Here is a 14,263-nt window from a genome sequence, read left to right as displayed (position 1 = left end):
CTTCCCATAACTCCACCACAGATTCGTTGCAGGACAAGCTTTGCCTTTAACCCAAGGCTAGCAAGCTGGGGTGCTCCTCTTTCCCCCTGCCTGGCCATTGGAAGAGGTCAGAAGCAGCACAGCAGAGGTCAGAGCTTGGGACAGAAAAGCCAGGCACTGTCACATAGCCTCCCCACCCAGGCTGCTGATGAGACAGCAGTCCATGGCTGGCTAATGTTTTCCAGACACCTTGAGAATAACCACGCCAACCAAAACCTTTTAAATTCTGGCTAGCTCTTTTGTTCCTTCTCAGCCCCAGAAAAGCAAAAATGTCCCAGACAGAAGAGAGCAAAACCTTCATGGTTTCTCATATGCAAATAACCAAGCAGCATCTTAACTGAAAAAAAAAAAAAAAATCAGCTTAATAACTGGGAGGCAATGACTCAGTTCTGGTTTAAGAACCTTCCTTGAAGAAATACTGTAAAAAGCCATGACAGAAAGCAGCAGATCTCAGCAAGACTTTATAGTGTGATATCTAGGTTATTTTCAATTTTACCTCAACATACATCCTCTGCCAGGCTTCCAGAATTGCTGCTGCCTTATCCTCGTTCCAGTTGATATGTGAGACATATTCATACCCCTTGAAGTGCTCATACATTTGCTTAGGAGTCATTAACTGAAACATGGTTTGCAAAGCCTGGGCACTGTGACATGGAGAGAAGAAGAAGAGGCATAAAATGAGCATTTTCAGGAAATTATTTTCATACCATCAAGTCCCAAATGAGACCCTAACAGGAGCTTGTGTAAGTTCTCGATTTTATAGGGCACATGTTTGTATTAAAACAGAACATAGTATAATTATTCTACTGTGTATCTGGTGCAGCTGTATGGGTCTATGCAGTATTGAGGCTAAATCTGGTTTCATTGAAGTTAATGAGAGTTTTGCCATTATTTTCAATAGGATCAGTCACAGGAGCAAAGAATGTAACCCTACAAATCAGTTATAAAGATCACAGCTGATAGACAGATCACTGTGGGAATGTCACAGGAACAGTTATTTCTAAAAGATCTTGTCAATGCTGTTGGCAATTTGTCATTTGAAGACCTTGGTCTTTTTCATCCTTTGGAGGGAAATGCCAGATTAAACTCCTCATGCCTGACAAGCTTGGAGGAGTACACAATGGCACTAATTATCCATCTTGAATTTCCACAGTATGCAACTGTACTCAACAATTTTAGAAGATCAAGGAACTATTTCATTTTTCACTAAAAATATATTCTTTGGCTACTTGTTGAAAGACTTATTGATGCTTAGTGTGAACATAGAAAATGTCAAAATTCATATTAAAAGTTCTAGTAAAAGTTCTCTGTATTAAATATGGAAGAAATACGCTTCATTTAGTTTAGTATTGCCTACAATTTTCACAACAGTTCTATTTCACAGGTTTTTTTCCTCCACTGAGGTCCAGTGTTCCATGACTTCTTCAAGAAGTCTGAAACAAAGGGGTTTGTTTTATCACTCAAAACTGTATTCGACATGTAGAGACATAGAAATAAGATTTTTCTCTGTATTGATCCTGAACAAAAAGATAATTTTTGAATTCTGAGAGAAGTCAAATGAGTGAGCACATTATCCAAATTTTTTTTCCCCTTTTCCTTTTCAACACATGAGATGTTCAGTGCTTTAAACACCGTTCAGTGCTTTATACATGCATTCTAAACAACAAAGTTGCCAGGAAAAAGGTTTTATTTTGAGGTTAGAAGCAGGAAGCAATGATGCCTCCTTAAATTTAAACAACTATCTAATCACTGCCTTAAATTCTGTTCTCTTGAGGCATGGTCTCCTAAACAGATTCATAATACACATGAAGGGCAGCAGATTTTCCTCCCCCTATGCCCCAAAATTCAAACTCCAACAAAGAAAAACTTTGAGATTTTCTTAAACATTTGTTTACCTGACAAGTTTACCAGAACTGTTCTTGACTGTACCACCTATAATCAACTCCTCCTGCCAATGCATGTATTTTCTTGACAGTCCATAGCATCCACCACTCAAAACAAGGGCTATATCAAGAGGCTGGAAACGTTAGAAAGAAGCAATGAATCAGTTTCCTAACTTTAGACAAACTAATACCCTAATTCAACACCCAGTGTACTACAGTAAGAGATATTAAAAGACAATCTAGTAGGTCTACAAGAAGACATGTGTTCAACAAAACAAGTTAAACAAAACAGACGGATTACCTGTTGACCAGACAGCCTGATGTGATTGATAAAGGGATATATAAAATTTGGGCCCATGACTTCAAATTCTTCACAAAAATCAGCAAAACTGGCACTACTTGAAGGAAGACTTTGCTGGGTGGTATGAATGTATAGCAGTAGCTGTATTCTGGTGGTGGCTATGTCCATCTGAGGCATCAGGTTTGCTGAAATGCCACATTACCACATTGCCACACCCAGCCAGTAGCTGACAACTGTACTCTCACTCTGAATACGCATGATTAGGCACTACATCACAGAATGAGGTAAAGTTTGCAACTGTGGGCTAACAGCATGTAACAGGAACAGAAAAATTACATCAATCAAAAATACAAACTATGTATTGCGTGGAAGACAATGGTACCGCCCTCTCCTCTCTAACATCCCCCCTCAACCCTGGCCTCCCTTGAAAAGACATGCACAAGGACAAGCAAACTTACTTTGGTGGAATTTTTATTAGGAGCTGTGATTGGACAATCAGGATCAGCAGGATTCAGGCAGGGTCGATCCATATAACCATGACCAACCTCTGCTTTATTCAGCATTTCTTCCCAGCTCTCCACTTGGTAGTTTATTTTCTTTAACTCTTCCAAGAATTCTAAGGGGTCAAAGTTGATCCACTGCAAAGGAGGCTTCCCTCTGCAAGAAGAACCAGGAGAAAATAACACACAAAGACAAAATAAGTACTGAAACAAACATACTTTCAAAATTCATATTTGCACAAATAATTGAGTTATCTTCTGTTACAAGTTAAAACCTTTTCTGGTATGGTTGTTTCGTAAAATGTAAGGCATGTTTTAAGGCATGTTGTAAGGCAGATTTCTTTATGTACTTTTCTTGTAGCCCAGTTGTAATTTTAACAAAAATATTCAGTTCTTACAAAGTTATTGTATAAAGTGGAATATTCACAGGTTAAAAATACTTCCATTTACAAGCAAAGCAAAACAAATCATCAAGCACCTAAATAACAATAAAGCAGCCAACTGCTGCTTCAAAGAATTTGGGGGGGAGGGGAGAGGGGGAGGGGAGAGGGAAAGAAGAGAGGGGGCTGAGGAGAGAAAGCCTTTCTCATAGTATCAGATTACTTCTTGCTAGTCTAATAATCATCTTGCAAATGTAATCAATCAATATAATTGATCTTTGTTTATCTATAACAATACTGTGCTCCTTCAAATGCCCTGGCAGCTTGACTATCAACCATCAAGCTTTCCTTCTACCATGGCTGTCACCACTATCGCTGTCACATCTCCCACCCCCATTTCTGAATTTGTGATGTTGACAGACTAGAAAGGCTTTTGGCTGCCTTATTCTGTGGTTCAAACCACACTGTATCTGCTTAACCAGGCTTAAGTCATTATTCCAAATCTCCCAACCAGAAAACACAAACCCCCTTATTTCCCCATCTAAAACTGTACACTAAAGGTTAGGAGATGGCCATTGCAAATTGCTTTTACAGAGACATGCAAACCAGGACAGAAACAATAACTCAAATGCTAACTCTTGCATAATTAACAGAAAATGCCTGCACAGATTAACAATTAACTCTTTAAAGGATTCAGAGCACATAATATCACACTTGTAAACTGTGAGAAACCGCCCATAAAAGATACTATATGGTTTCTTTAATGATCTCATAAGCAAAGGATTTGTTCTTTATTCCTTAGGAAGACTTGAGATTTAATCCAAGACATTTTCTTAGGAACAAAATTCCCAGCCAATCAATGTTTTTATATGTTATGGGGGGGAAAAAAACAATCAACCAAACAAAAAAGCTAACCAAACCGAAGTTTATTTCAAGCAAGAAAAAAAGAGAGACATAAAGTTCTTAAAGCCTGAATTCAGAACTTACATTTTATTTTGCATGCTAGCAGAATGGGAAAAATAACACAGGATTTAAATAGATGCGTACAAATCACCTCCTAGAAACCAGAAAATCTTTGTTCAATTAAAAAAAAAAAATCCATGCAGTTTTATGTAGAGACACTACACTTTATCCCGCATTTTTCTGTTAAACCATAATCTGAATAAACAATGGGAATGCAACTGAAAAACCATACACAGTTACACGATTAAAACCAATCAGATCAAAAAGTTATAAAAAACCATGCTTACAATAGATAGGCAGTTCCTGACTGTAGTTTTGCTCCCTCCCAGAAGCAGTCCAGAGGAGTGATAATTAAGCAAGGATAAAGATATTCTATGATCTGTCAAAATCAGAAAGGGGAAAAACAGTTATACTAAAATGTAATCAAAGCAACACAAACTGAATCATGAGAATACACAAATCTTGTAACTAAATGCCTGCTACATGTACCTGATCCATGTAACCTGCTTCTGTGATGAGTTCTCCTGATTTATAACACAGATGTTCCAATTTCCACTGTCTGTAACAAATATAAACAAATATTTTTTTTCTTGTACAATTACTGAAAAGTTAATTTTAAATTGTAACAGATTTAAAATTGCAACTCATATACAGAGTCTGGCCTCAAGAAGCAAATCACTGACAAAGGCAAATATTACTCAGCATAGATATACTACACCTCACCAAAAAAAGGCTTTTCTTTTTGTAGTTACAGACAAGCATTTGTTTCAGTTATTCTCACATTCTCTGTAAAACTCATTAAAAATAATGGAGCTGCTTTTGGATATAGAGGCTAGTCAACACATGCTAAAGGGACAGAAATCTATCTTTGTATAAACGAGTGACTTAAGATACCACTCAGTGACCCAAGTGACAGAGAAGCCAGCTCCAGCTCAGGGGACTAGAATATTCCCAGCTGACCCACACGTGCAGGAGAAAAGAAACCATTAGGATTTCTACCTTCCTTTTGCAGCTATGTTACTATCTCCACCACCATAACTTCTAACACCTTAAGACAAGGCAGGAGCTGAGTAAAAGATAACTGGAGCCTCGGCACTAGTTCACTGAGGCATCAGCTGGATGTGCTGAAAAGATGTGCTGACTTCATGCTTCACAGGCAGCACCCCTAGGCACATCGTCATGTAAATGGCAACCCTGGAGGAACCACTTTTCAGGGAGACATCTCACTAGCCCAAAGCTGGTACCTTTCTAAGGTGCACCTTTATTTTTCTGTTGGACAACATACAATTCCCAACCTTTAGTATGTGCCCACAGACACTCTGAAGGCCAACTCTATAATGTCTATGTTATTAAACAGCTATTATTCCACTTACTGCCATTTCTCACACATCTGCATTCCCCTTTGTATCCAAACTGTTGGAAAGATAGTAACCTGTGTGGTTGTTCACGGTCATTCTGCAACTCATGGTGGTGTCAGCAAGTGAATTCAACTCTAATATGGAAGGATTTTCAATGTTAGCAATCCATCCATAAGGTCCTATGTTTAACAGCACAGACATCACTCCTTTACCAAGACAAATGCTGGATATTGTAGCACTGCTCACAGGGTTACACTCTCAGAATCTCTTCCAACACCACTTACCCCATTTTATTTGTTAAAAGCTTGACACTACTATCACGCCATGACATCAAGTATCAGAAACCAGTGACATTCAAATCAAAACACGGTCCTAAGGGCAAGACTCTGAACTGCTAACCACTTAAAAATACACGGAGGGAAGCATGTGCCCACTTTTCAGCTGTTACAGACAATTAAGAAAACTTTTGCTTTTCCCCTTACCTGTTGTACATATAAACATGTACTCTGCTGGCCTGAAGTGCAGAGTCAAGGTGCTGTCGAAGTGCTTCTGTTGTTAGTACATTAGCACCATCTTCCTGTGGAGTCTGAATCATGAGCTGGGGGTTAAACATGGCTTCTTCTCCAATCTTCTGCCGTGTATAATTTAACTCCTGACTCACTCGTCCACCAACTGATGGATAAATATCAACAGCTTTGTATTAGTCAGTAACTGCTTATTCTGGATTCACTTGATAAGCAGTCTCCTGTCAGAAAAACTTGACCAAGTGCAAGGACTATTATTTCTCAAATTTATCACAGTATAACTCTAAAACTAGCCCTGTAACAACTTTAGTAAACACTGAAAACAAAACCCGTATTTCTCATTAAAATAGGATTGTCTCTACTGCACTATACATTGATGTGTAAACTGGAGCCTCCAACAGTTTTTTCTACATTATACCCATCTCCCATATGTAAAAATTAAAAAATGAAAGAAAAAAGAAAAATATTTTCCTTGCAGAGCAGACCAAATACTATGTTACAATTTCTTACACTTGTATAAACAGTCTGCTCCAATGGCACACTTCAAGATAAATGACTTTAATTTACACTCTTCTAAATAATTTGGCAAAGGCAGGAGGAGAATGTTTCTCTTCAATTAAAAAAAGGGATGAGGGAAAGAGTGAGTATGAGTGCTTCTTTCAGCCTTAAATAAAAAAGAAAAAAAAATCCATGTTCACATAAGGAGATGCAGTTCTGAGTGTCACAGAAAGGACTGTCTACATTTAATTTACCTCAGTGGTCCAGTATCTGCATAACACAATGTGATAGATTCATTCATGTGCAACATCTGCTTTAAACCCACATGCGCTCAACAGTGTGCTCTGTATTAAAACATGGTGGGGGAGAAAAAAAAAAAAAAAAAAAAAGAGAAAAAGGCAGAATGAGGCTGCAAAGTCAATGGGCTCTAGAGGGAGCCATATTCAATTTGCCTTGCCAGAAAATATTATATAAGAATGGAAAATTATCTTCCCTCTTACAAAAAAAAGCATTCAGCTAGAGTTCATATACTTGATATAACCTCCCCTGAAGTCTCTCCAGCAAACGTGTGTGGGAGGCGGGGTCAATTAATTCAGCCTATTAGCTGAAACAAGACCACATCCAGATGAGGAGGAGAAGAATACCACCATCATGTTTCCATCCCTTACAATTTATTATCTCTATTGCTCTGCTAAGCCCAAGCTACAAACCTGGTCTAATTTGTAACATTTTTTTCAGTTCTAGTCAGTTTGGCAGTGGTCATCTGAATTACTGCCAAAGTTCAGTTCTGCAAGTGTGAACAGAAATTAGGCATATACACCTATCTCTTCCTAGGCTGTATCACGGAAGACTGACCAGTAACCAGTTGGCAGCATTGCAGATGACATTCCCAAGACTGGAAAGGGACATACTTTTTCAATCACTTGGGCCTTCAACACACCCGTAAACCTGCTGGGGCTAAAAGGACCACCAAGCAAGAAGCTGGGCCCCTGCATGGATAAAGCTGTCAGAATGAGACCCTCAACAATTAAACCATACACTCATTCTGGCATGAAGCATTGCTTAATTTCTAGTTCAAGAATTCTTCAACTAAAAGTTTCCACAACGGCTCAATTTTTTCAGCCTGTCATATATGGCATGACCTCCTTCACACCAATTAACAGTGACCAGCTCGCAGTAAGAAAAAAATAAAAATCAAAGTACAGCTTCCTTATCTATAGTCCCTTTATAATTTAACATTCCTCTTACTATAGTGAGAGAACATATGATCATTGAGACTGTGTATGCATGGTAACAAAAAGCTATAATTTTAAATTTTATCAATAATTAAACCCTAAAAATACTTTCACACATTAGGCTCATGTTTATGCTCACTGCTGTCTTTCTCCACCAACCAGCACTCTATGATATAATAATAAATTTTACCTCATCTTACAGAAATATGGGGCAGGGGTATGGGAGCAGAGTTATCCTGACCTGTATGTATGTCTTGGAATTGGAGCTTTCTTTTGCAGTCCTTTACACTGCAAGTGCTTCCAAAGACAAAATGTCTCTCTCCCGCTTTTGTGTCTCAGTGCCAGACAAAAAAATAAAGCCCAGATTTTAAGAGGACTGTGGAGTCTACCACTAACTTCTGCTCCTGGTACTATATTCTCACCCATCCCACCCACACTTTCCTTTGGAATTTTACCATGACTTGAACCAACAAATCGTACTTCATGCAAGAAAAAGGGAGGCATTCCCATCTCTGCTGAAAGTGACCAACTGTTTACTATCAACAGAAATTACTGCTTCCTAATCAAGGTCCTGTCAAACCACATTAACTTCACAGAACAGGGCAGATTTAGCTAATCAAAATTGCATCACACACGTCAGTCATCAGAACAGGAGCTGGTTTTTTCCCCTTTTAACATTCAAAACAGGAACAGCAAAACCACCCAAGAAGGTGGGCACATGTTCCAGAACACGGCAGATCCTCTCTGCATCTTTCTTAAGGTATTACACCATTTAATTATTTCTTTGATGGATCTCTTATGTGCATCTCTTCAGCCACATAAAGGTAACCATGGACAAATGTAGATACTTTATACAACATAACAAGCACAAATAAATTAAGATTGGAAGAGGAAGACTGCCAAAGTCAGAGTATGTCAAAACACAGGGACAGACCAGAAGCAAGAGGATTCATCAGTGGCCTTTCAACATATCAGAAGAGCAAAAGGGAAGGCAAAAAAAAAGAATTTAAGAAGTTTCTACCAGTTATGTTTCCATTAATTTTAACTGAAAGTTTGCAAAGATGACCGGAGGCTGCCATACCCAGAGATCTTAAGACTCCACAACTAGCTGAATATGCATGTTTTAAAAATCAAGTGCTCTTGTTGCCTTAGATTTTTTTTTCTCCAGATGGTGCAAAAATCTAGGAGAGAAACTGCTAAAAATGTCACTGAAATGTACCTAAAGCCTCTGGCCTCATTGGGCTGAAAATACACAATACTATGCTCAACACTTGCACACTCGGTAGAAAATCATTCCTTACACTTGTAAGAAAAAAAAAAAAAAAAAAAGCACAACCAGTGAACAAAATCCTGTGTGGTTTTCCTTCATGGACTCTGTTTTCTTGTATTTGGTGACAACATTTTACACTCAAAATGCTACTGACTTAAAATCTATGTATGGCATACAGTACCAATACTTCCCATTTTATTGCATATCAAAGACAGAACTATTTCATTTTAATATTCTGGTGACAAAATCCATGTATCACTGTCCTTTTTCAATATATCAAAAGCTACCTGATGGCATTTGAGTCCTTTATTACATGATTCCTTATAATTCAGTGCCTAGACAACACAGTTGTGGCACAAATTCCCACAAGCCAAAGTGCGGACTTAAAATCAACAGATTGGTACATTGTCTCATGGCTAGTAGTAACACAGTGCAGCAGTTTGTATGCTATCCTTCCAGCATGTCATCAGATTCTGGGTGTCTGCCTACTAGAAATTACATACTATGCCATCTATACAATATAGCTAACAAGACAAAAAAAAAAATCACAACAACATAATAATACCAGTGTCCTGGCATAATTTCTCACTTAATATATCAGTTTTTCATTCTCAATAATGTGTTTGAAGGCCAGTGTTCAACACAAGACAGTTTTACTGACAGCATCTTTGTTGCCGAGTATCAGTTCCTGTTAAAACACTGTTTTTTCCAGAGAAGAGGAAAGTCTCTTCCCCCACCTCCATCCCCAATATCCATAAGTTTTCTCTTAGCTCTTTGCCAGAACATGTGAGATCTGCCTTGAGCAAGTCAGCATCCCACATGACGAAACACACTGACGCTCCTCCTGAACCTCCCCGCTGACCTGAACGGAAGGTGGTCAAGCTACCAAATTCTTTGGTTTTCTGAAGGGCCTGAAGAGAGCAGTAATTGTCAGTATGGACACTGGATTGCTAAGAACTATGTAAGGACAGACCACTGTGTCTCCCTCCCCCATGAGCAATGAGTAGCTGTCAGGTGGTAACAGGTTTCAGTCATCCTTAACTTGAGGCAGTCCTGAATCCATGACCTATAGCGGTCACAGTCCCAGTGCTTCAGTCATCACACATTAAAATGCTTTGGTGCATCTTCGGTGAGAAGCACCCAGAAAAACAAAACTGCTTGCATCTAGTATACATCTGCGCAACACTAATGTGCTCTCCAACAACACAAGAGTAAAGACATACTTGTTTTCACTGGTGCAATTTCTGACAGATTTCCTTCCACTGCCTCAATAACAATTTTGAAGTTACCGGCTCATTCAGCTCATGTGCTCATTTCTACTGCAAATGTTACTGTCTTACCTACACTTTTCTCACAATTAGCATTCAAAATTTACATGGCATTACATTAACATGCTTGTAAAGAACTCTGGAATCCACCATGGGGAACTGCAGTCCCTTCCACATAGAGGAGTCTCAGGAGTGAATTTGACCTCTGCTACACTAAGAGATTGATCCTAAATCAAGCACTGAGTGATACACCAAAATCACTGCTTGTTAATTTACAGTCTGGTTGCTAAAAAGGCATGAAATAATTCTTTCTCAGAGTCTCTTACAATGTTCCATTTCAGGTTACTGGAATTGCATCACATAGTCTGAGGTTTTGGGTTTTTTCAGACTTGAACACTACTTCTATTAACCATTCAGAAGTTACCTTGTGCACAACTGTGCACCAAGTAGCTTAGTGGAAAGCAAGTTCTCTAAAAAAGAACATTGCTGAGAGCTTCACCTGAGAGAAACATTCTTGCTTACCAATGTGGGAGACAGACTTCGAGAAACCAGAGCCAAGATTTCCAGAAATACCTACTGGTTTTGGAGCCTAAATTTTTTCATGACAAGCCTGACATGCATAAACAAAGAAGTTTTCTGGAGAACCTCTCTTCTGAAGTCTCCAATCCTTGAGGTATTTCCACTTGAGCACTTGTAGGGGGGCAGATGGACTTTTGCTTTGTTTGAGCAACACCATCTTTTTCATTACTGTAAATGTGTAGCATTACAGCAATCCAGCGCAACGTTTTTACAGTGACCACTCAAAGCAATAAAATCATACCTCTAATAGTCATAGATACCTCACACAAGCAGTGTTTTCACTTCATCCCTCCAAAAGCTACTGACCCTTTTTGATAAATCAGATGTGTAGATTAGTACCCCTTAGAACACTTCTGTTATGGCCTGAGCAATAACCAATGAAGGTAACCTCTGCATGTGTTATCACAACAGGAACTGAAGAAAATAGAAAACAAAACCCCTTTGTGACTCAGTAACCATATAAAAACAAAGACTGAGAATACTATCCCAATGTGTTCACATGAGACTCGACCTTTTCCAGCAAACCCAAAAAGCAGCAACGTGCAGAGAAAGACAAGAGCAGCCCCGAGTTGCAAGGAGACCAGACAGCACCCTGCTACGCAATGCCCTCCACCCCGAGCAAATGCCAATAAAAGCTGCCGGCACCTTGCCTTCTCACCCTTCAGGACCCTGTCCCGGCTGAGATGGGAACTAGGAAGGGTCTTTGTCTTCACACTTCTCTCCCTGGCATCCTACATAGCCTATCTCCCTAGGACTGCTGTTAAGGGCTTCCTCTTATTCCACTTCCTCATGTAGTCTCTCCATGTGCTGTTCCCATGTGCATCCCTATCACACACGTACACAGGTGTTACTCAAAAACTAGAAAATGTAACTACTTTTAGTCCATTACAATAGCATGCAGATAAACCAGCCAGCTACAGCTTTGCCTCCCTGTCCTAATTGCATACCAGGATTAGAAGTGTTCACACTCATCACATAGCAGAAGACAGTACCTAATTACACCAATGGCACTTTCCATTTTTATTGATAAAGGAGCACAGATCTCATGAGAACAAAACATAGCAGCCAATTACTACTCACACAGGATCGAAACCTCATATAAAGAAACTGAGACTCAAGAGTTGAAGTTCTCTGGCAGATATGAAGATTACCCTGCCTCTTATTGGGCACAGAAAAATAATGACCTTTTGATTTAAAGCTTCCTGTTGCTCTCTAGAGAGTTCTGTCTTCACATTCTTTCAGATGTTTCGGTTTGTCTGTGCTGCTCTTTGTCAGAATATAGTTTTTCTGCATGGAGACAGTATCAGTTAGCATCCTGACAGAAGAGCAGGGAACACAGCAGATTCCTCAGAATTATCATTCTCTAGGCCTGACTGGCATAGTACATGGTAAAACTGTTTGCTGGGAGGTAGTGCAAAACACTTTCATTGAAATTCAAGTTTAGTTCGTACAAGAAATGGGACTGGTTGACAGGTCCACTTTCTAAAACTTTTATGTTGTCTACTTGTAGAGTCAGAACTGCTGTTGTTTTATGGTTGAACTCTGAATTTACTAACTCCTGACTGTAAGAGATTATCAAGTATTACGTGTATTCTAACAATGCTAAGGATGGTTCTCATAAACCATACATAATGAGAAGGTTTTGGCTACCTGCAATGGGGTTTTTTTTCTACTCATTTATTTAACTATGCAAAATAAAGACTTCATAGGGAGTGACTGAAACTGAGCTACCAAAAAAAAAACTGTTGAGAAATGATGAGTTTACAAGAGCTAGAACACGGTGGTAAGCAATCAGTGTCTTAAAGAGATTACATGGTTGTTCAATGGTCTGTGCAAAAGCTCAATGAAAAATTATCATCTTTATCACGTAATTAGACATGATCTATGACAGCACTGGACTACAGGCAGCCAGGAATTCCATGCTGTGTCTACGTTTTCTCACACAGCATTTACTCTGCTGAATACATGTATCTGCATTTGTATAGCTCACATAGAATAGCAGCAGTTGTGTCTGCTCAGGTTAAGTCAGCCTGTGCTGTACCATCTCTCTTCCCAATGTCCAGGTGGACACTCCACACTTCTCTTTTTCCTCCATTTTCATGTCCAACAAAAGGACACCATCTGTGTAGAATATCATCACATCCCAATGTGAAGGTTTAACCAACTTCAATCTCTCTTTAGCACCACTGACTTCTAGGAAAATCTAGAAGCAGTGTAGCCATCTCAAACATTTCTGTCAGAGTGAGGATTAGGTAACACCAGGTTCTTTTTTTCTTTAAAAAAAAAAAAAAAAAAAAAAGAAGAAGATAAAAGAGTGTGGCCTACAGATGCAAAAAGGTTACATCCCATCCAACCAACAGAGCACTTCAAAAGGCTGCTTTTTATCTCCCAAGCCATCATATGAGTTAAGTTACTCTTCACAGACGCTGGGGATGACTCCAGTGCTGCTGTTACAAATTTCATTAATGCTGACACAACTATGAATAGCAAAAATAAAAACACACATCAAAGATGGCTTTTCATTCTGTCACAGTTTGACAAAGTTTAAAGCTGCGACAAGGACACAAAGCTGTCTGCATACTCAGGAAGACAGCCCAAGAACAGCTGCCTCTGCTTGTAGTGGAAAACCTTCCCTGTAATTTTAGGAATGAAAACCTCTTCTTTCTCAAATTCAAACTAAAGCTGATTTTTACATGTATGCATTTGTATTGCCCAGAGGGAGGAAAACATTATTTCTGATTCGGTAAAACAGCTAAAAAAAAACCCCAGACATGTTTTGATGTATTTCTTGCTTCGTATCCCTCTGGGTTGAGAAACTGGAAAAGTGCAGTAAAAAACTCAGCAAACCAAAATGAACAGTATAAACTGAAAAAAAACCAAAACCACCCAACCATGCAATCAGCTTTGAAATGTACAGTAATATAAAAAAACGGTGCATGCAATTCAAACTGTCCAATTAAACATAAAACGCAGTAGCTGCTTACTGAGCAGTGACACATGTCCTTGGTAACAGGATATGGGCCATTCACCTCTGGGTCACTGGTTCTAATCCAGCCAGGAACAATAGTGACCACAAGTTGTTTACCATCTGACAGCTGTTTGCTAGCTTATGTGCAATGACTTGGTGGTCTCAGTCCATTTCCTAGTGGACAGGTGTCCATATTATAGAAAACCACCACCACAATGGGCATCCTTGTTGACCATCCCAACAAAGAGACTGAGGAATTAACAGGCATGGAGAGCAAACTATCCTTTCTTCCAAAGACATGGTCCCTTCAGGTCAGAGCTAAGCCACGGCTTTTGGTGGAGAAGCCCAACTATTGAATTTTATGGCTGAAGTAGCAAAGGAATAAAGGACTCTAGACTCTGCTTTTTCCCAGAAATCAAGGAGATGGCCTAGAGTCAAGATAGGCAGCTAATACAGACTATTGCAACTCTCCAACAGTTTATGGTCATGTAACAGTT

General features: G+C 39.2%; 1 protein-coding gene across 3 annotated transcripts in view; it reads right to left on the bottom strand.

The window, feature by feature from the left end:
• The window catches only part of PTCH1 (patched 1), a 67,637-nt gene that overhangs the window by 38,409 nt on the left and 14,965 nt on the right, over positions 1-14,263 (bottom strand). For 2 of the 3 annotated variants that reach the window (XR_012635497.1, XM_074931569.1), the window contains exons 3-8: positions 5,907-6,096; positions 4,556-4,625; positions 4,354-4,445; positions 2,682-2,880; positions 1,935-2,056; positions 536-683 (exon numbers count right to left, since the gene is read on the bottom strand). Coding sequence is in view for 2 of the 3 variants with exons in the window: in XM_074931569.1 (XP_074787670.1) it covers positions 536-683; positions 1,935-2,056; positions 2,682-2,880; positions 4,354-4,445; positions 4,556-4,625; positions 5,907-6,096 (821 nt within the window). In the remaining variant the exon portion in view is untranslated. Of the gene's footprint in view, positions 1-535; positions 684-1,934; positions 2,057-2,681; positions 2,881-4,353; positions 4,446-4,555; positions 4,626-5,906; positions 6,097-14,263 lie in introns of those variants that run through there. The other variant, XM_074931570.1, reaches the window with a different exon arrangement.

This window comes from Athene noctua, chromosome Z (assembly GCF_965140245.1).
Source record: "Athene noctua chromosome Z, bAthNoc1.hap1.1, whole genome shotgun sequence".
In the NCBI taxonomy this organism is placed as follows: Eukaryota; Metazoa; Chordata; class Aves; order Strigiformes; family Strigidae; genus Athene; species Athene noctua.
This window is presented reverse-complemented; position numbering and strand designations above follow the sequence as displayed.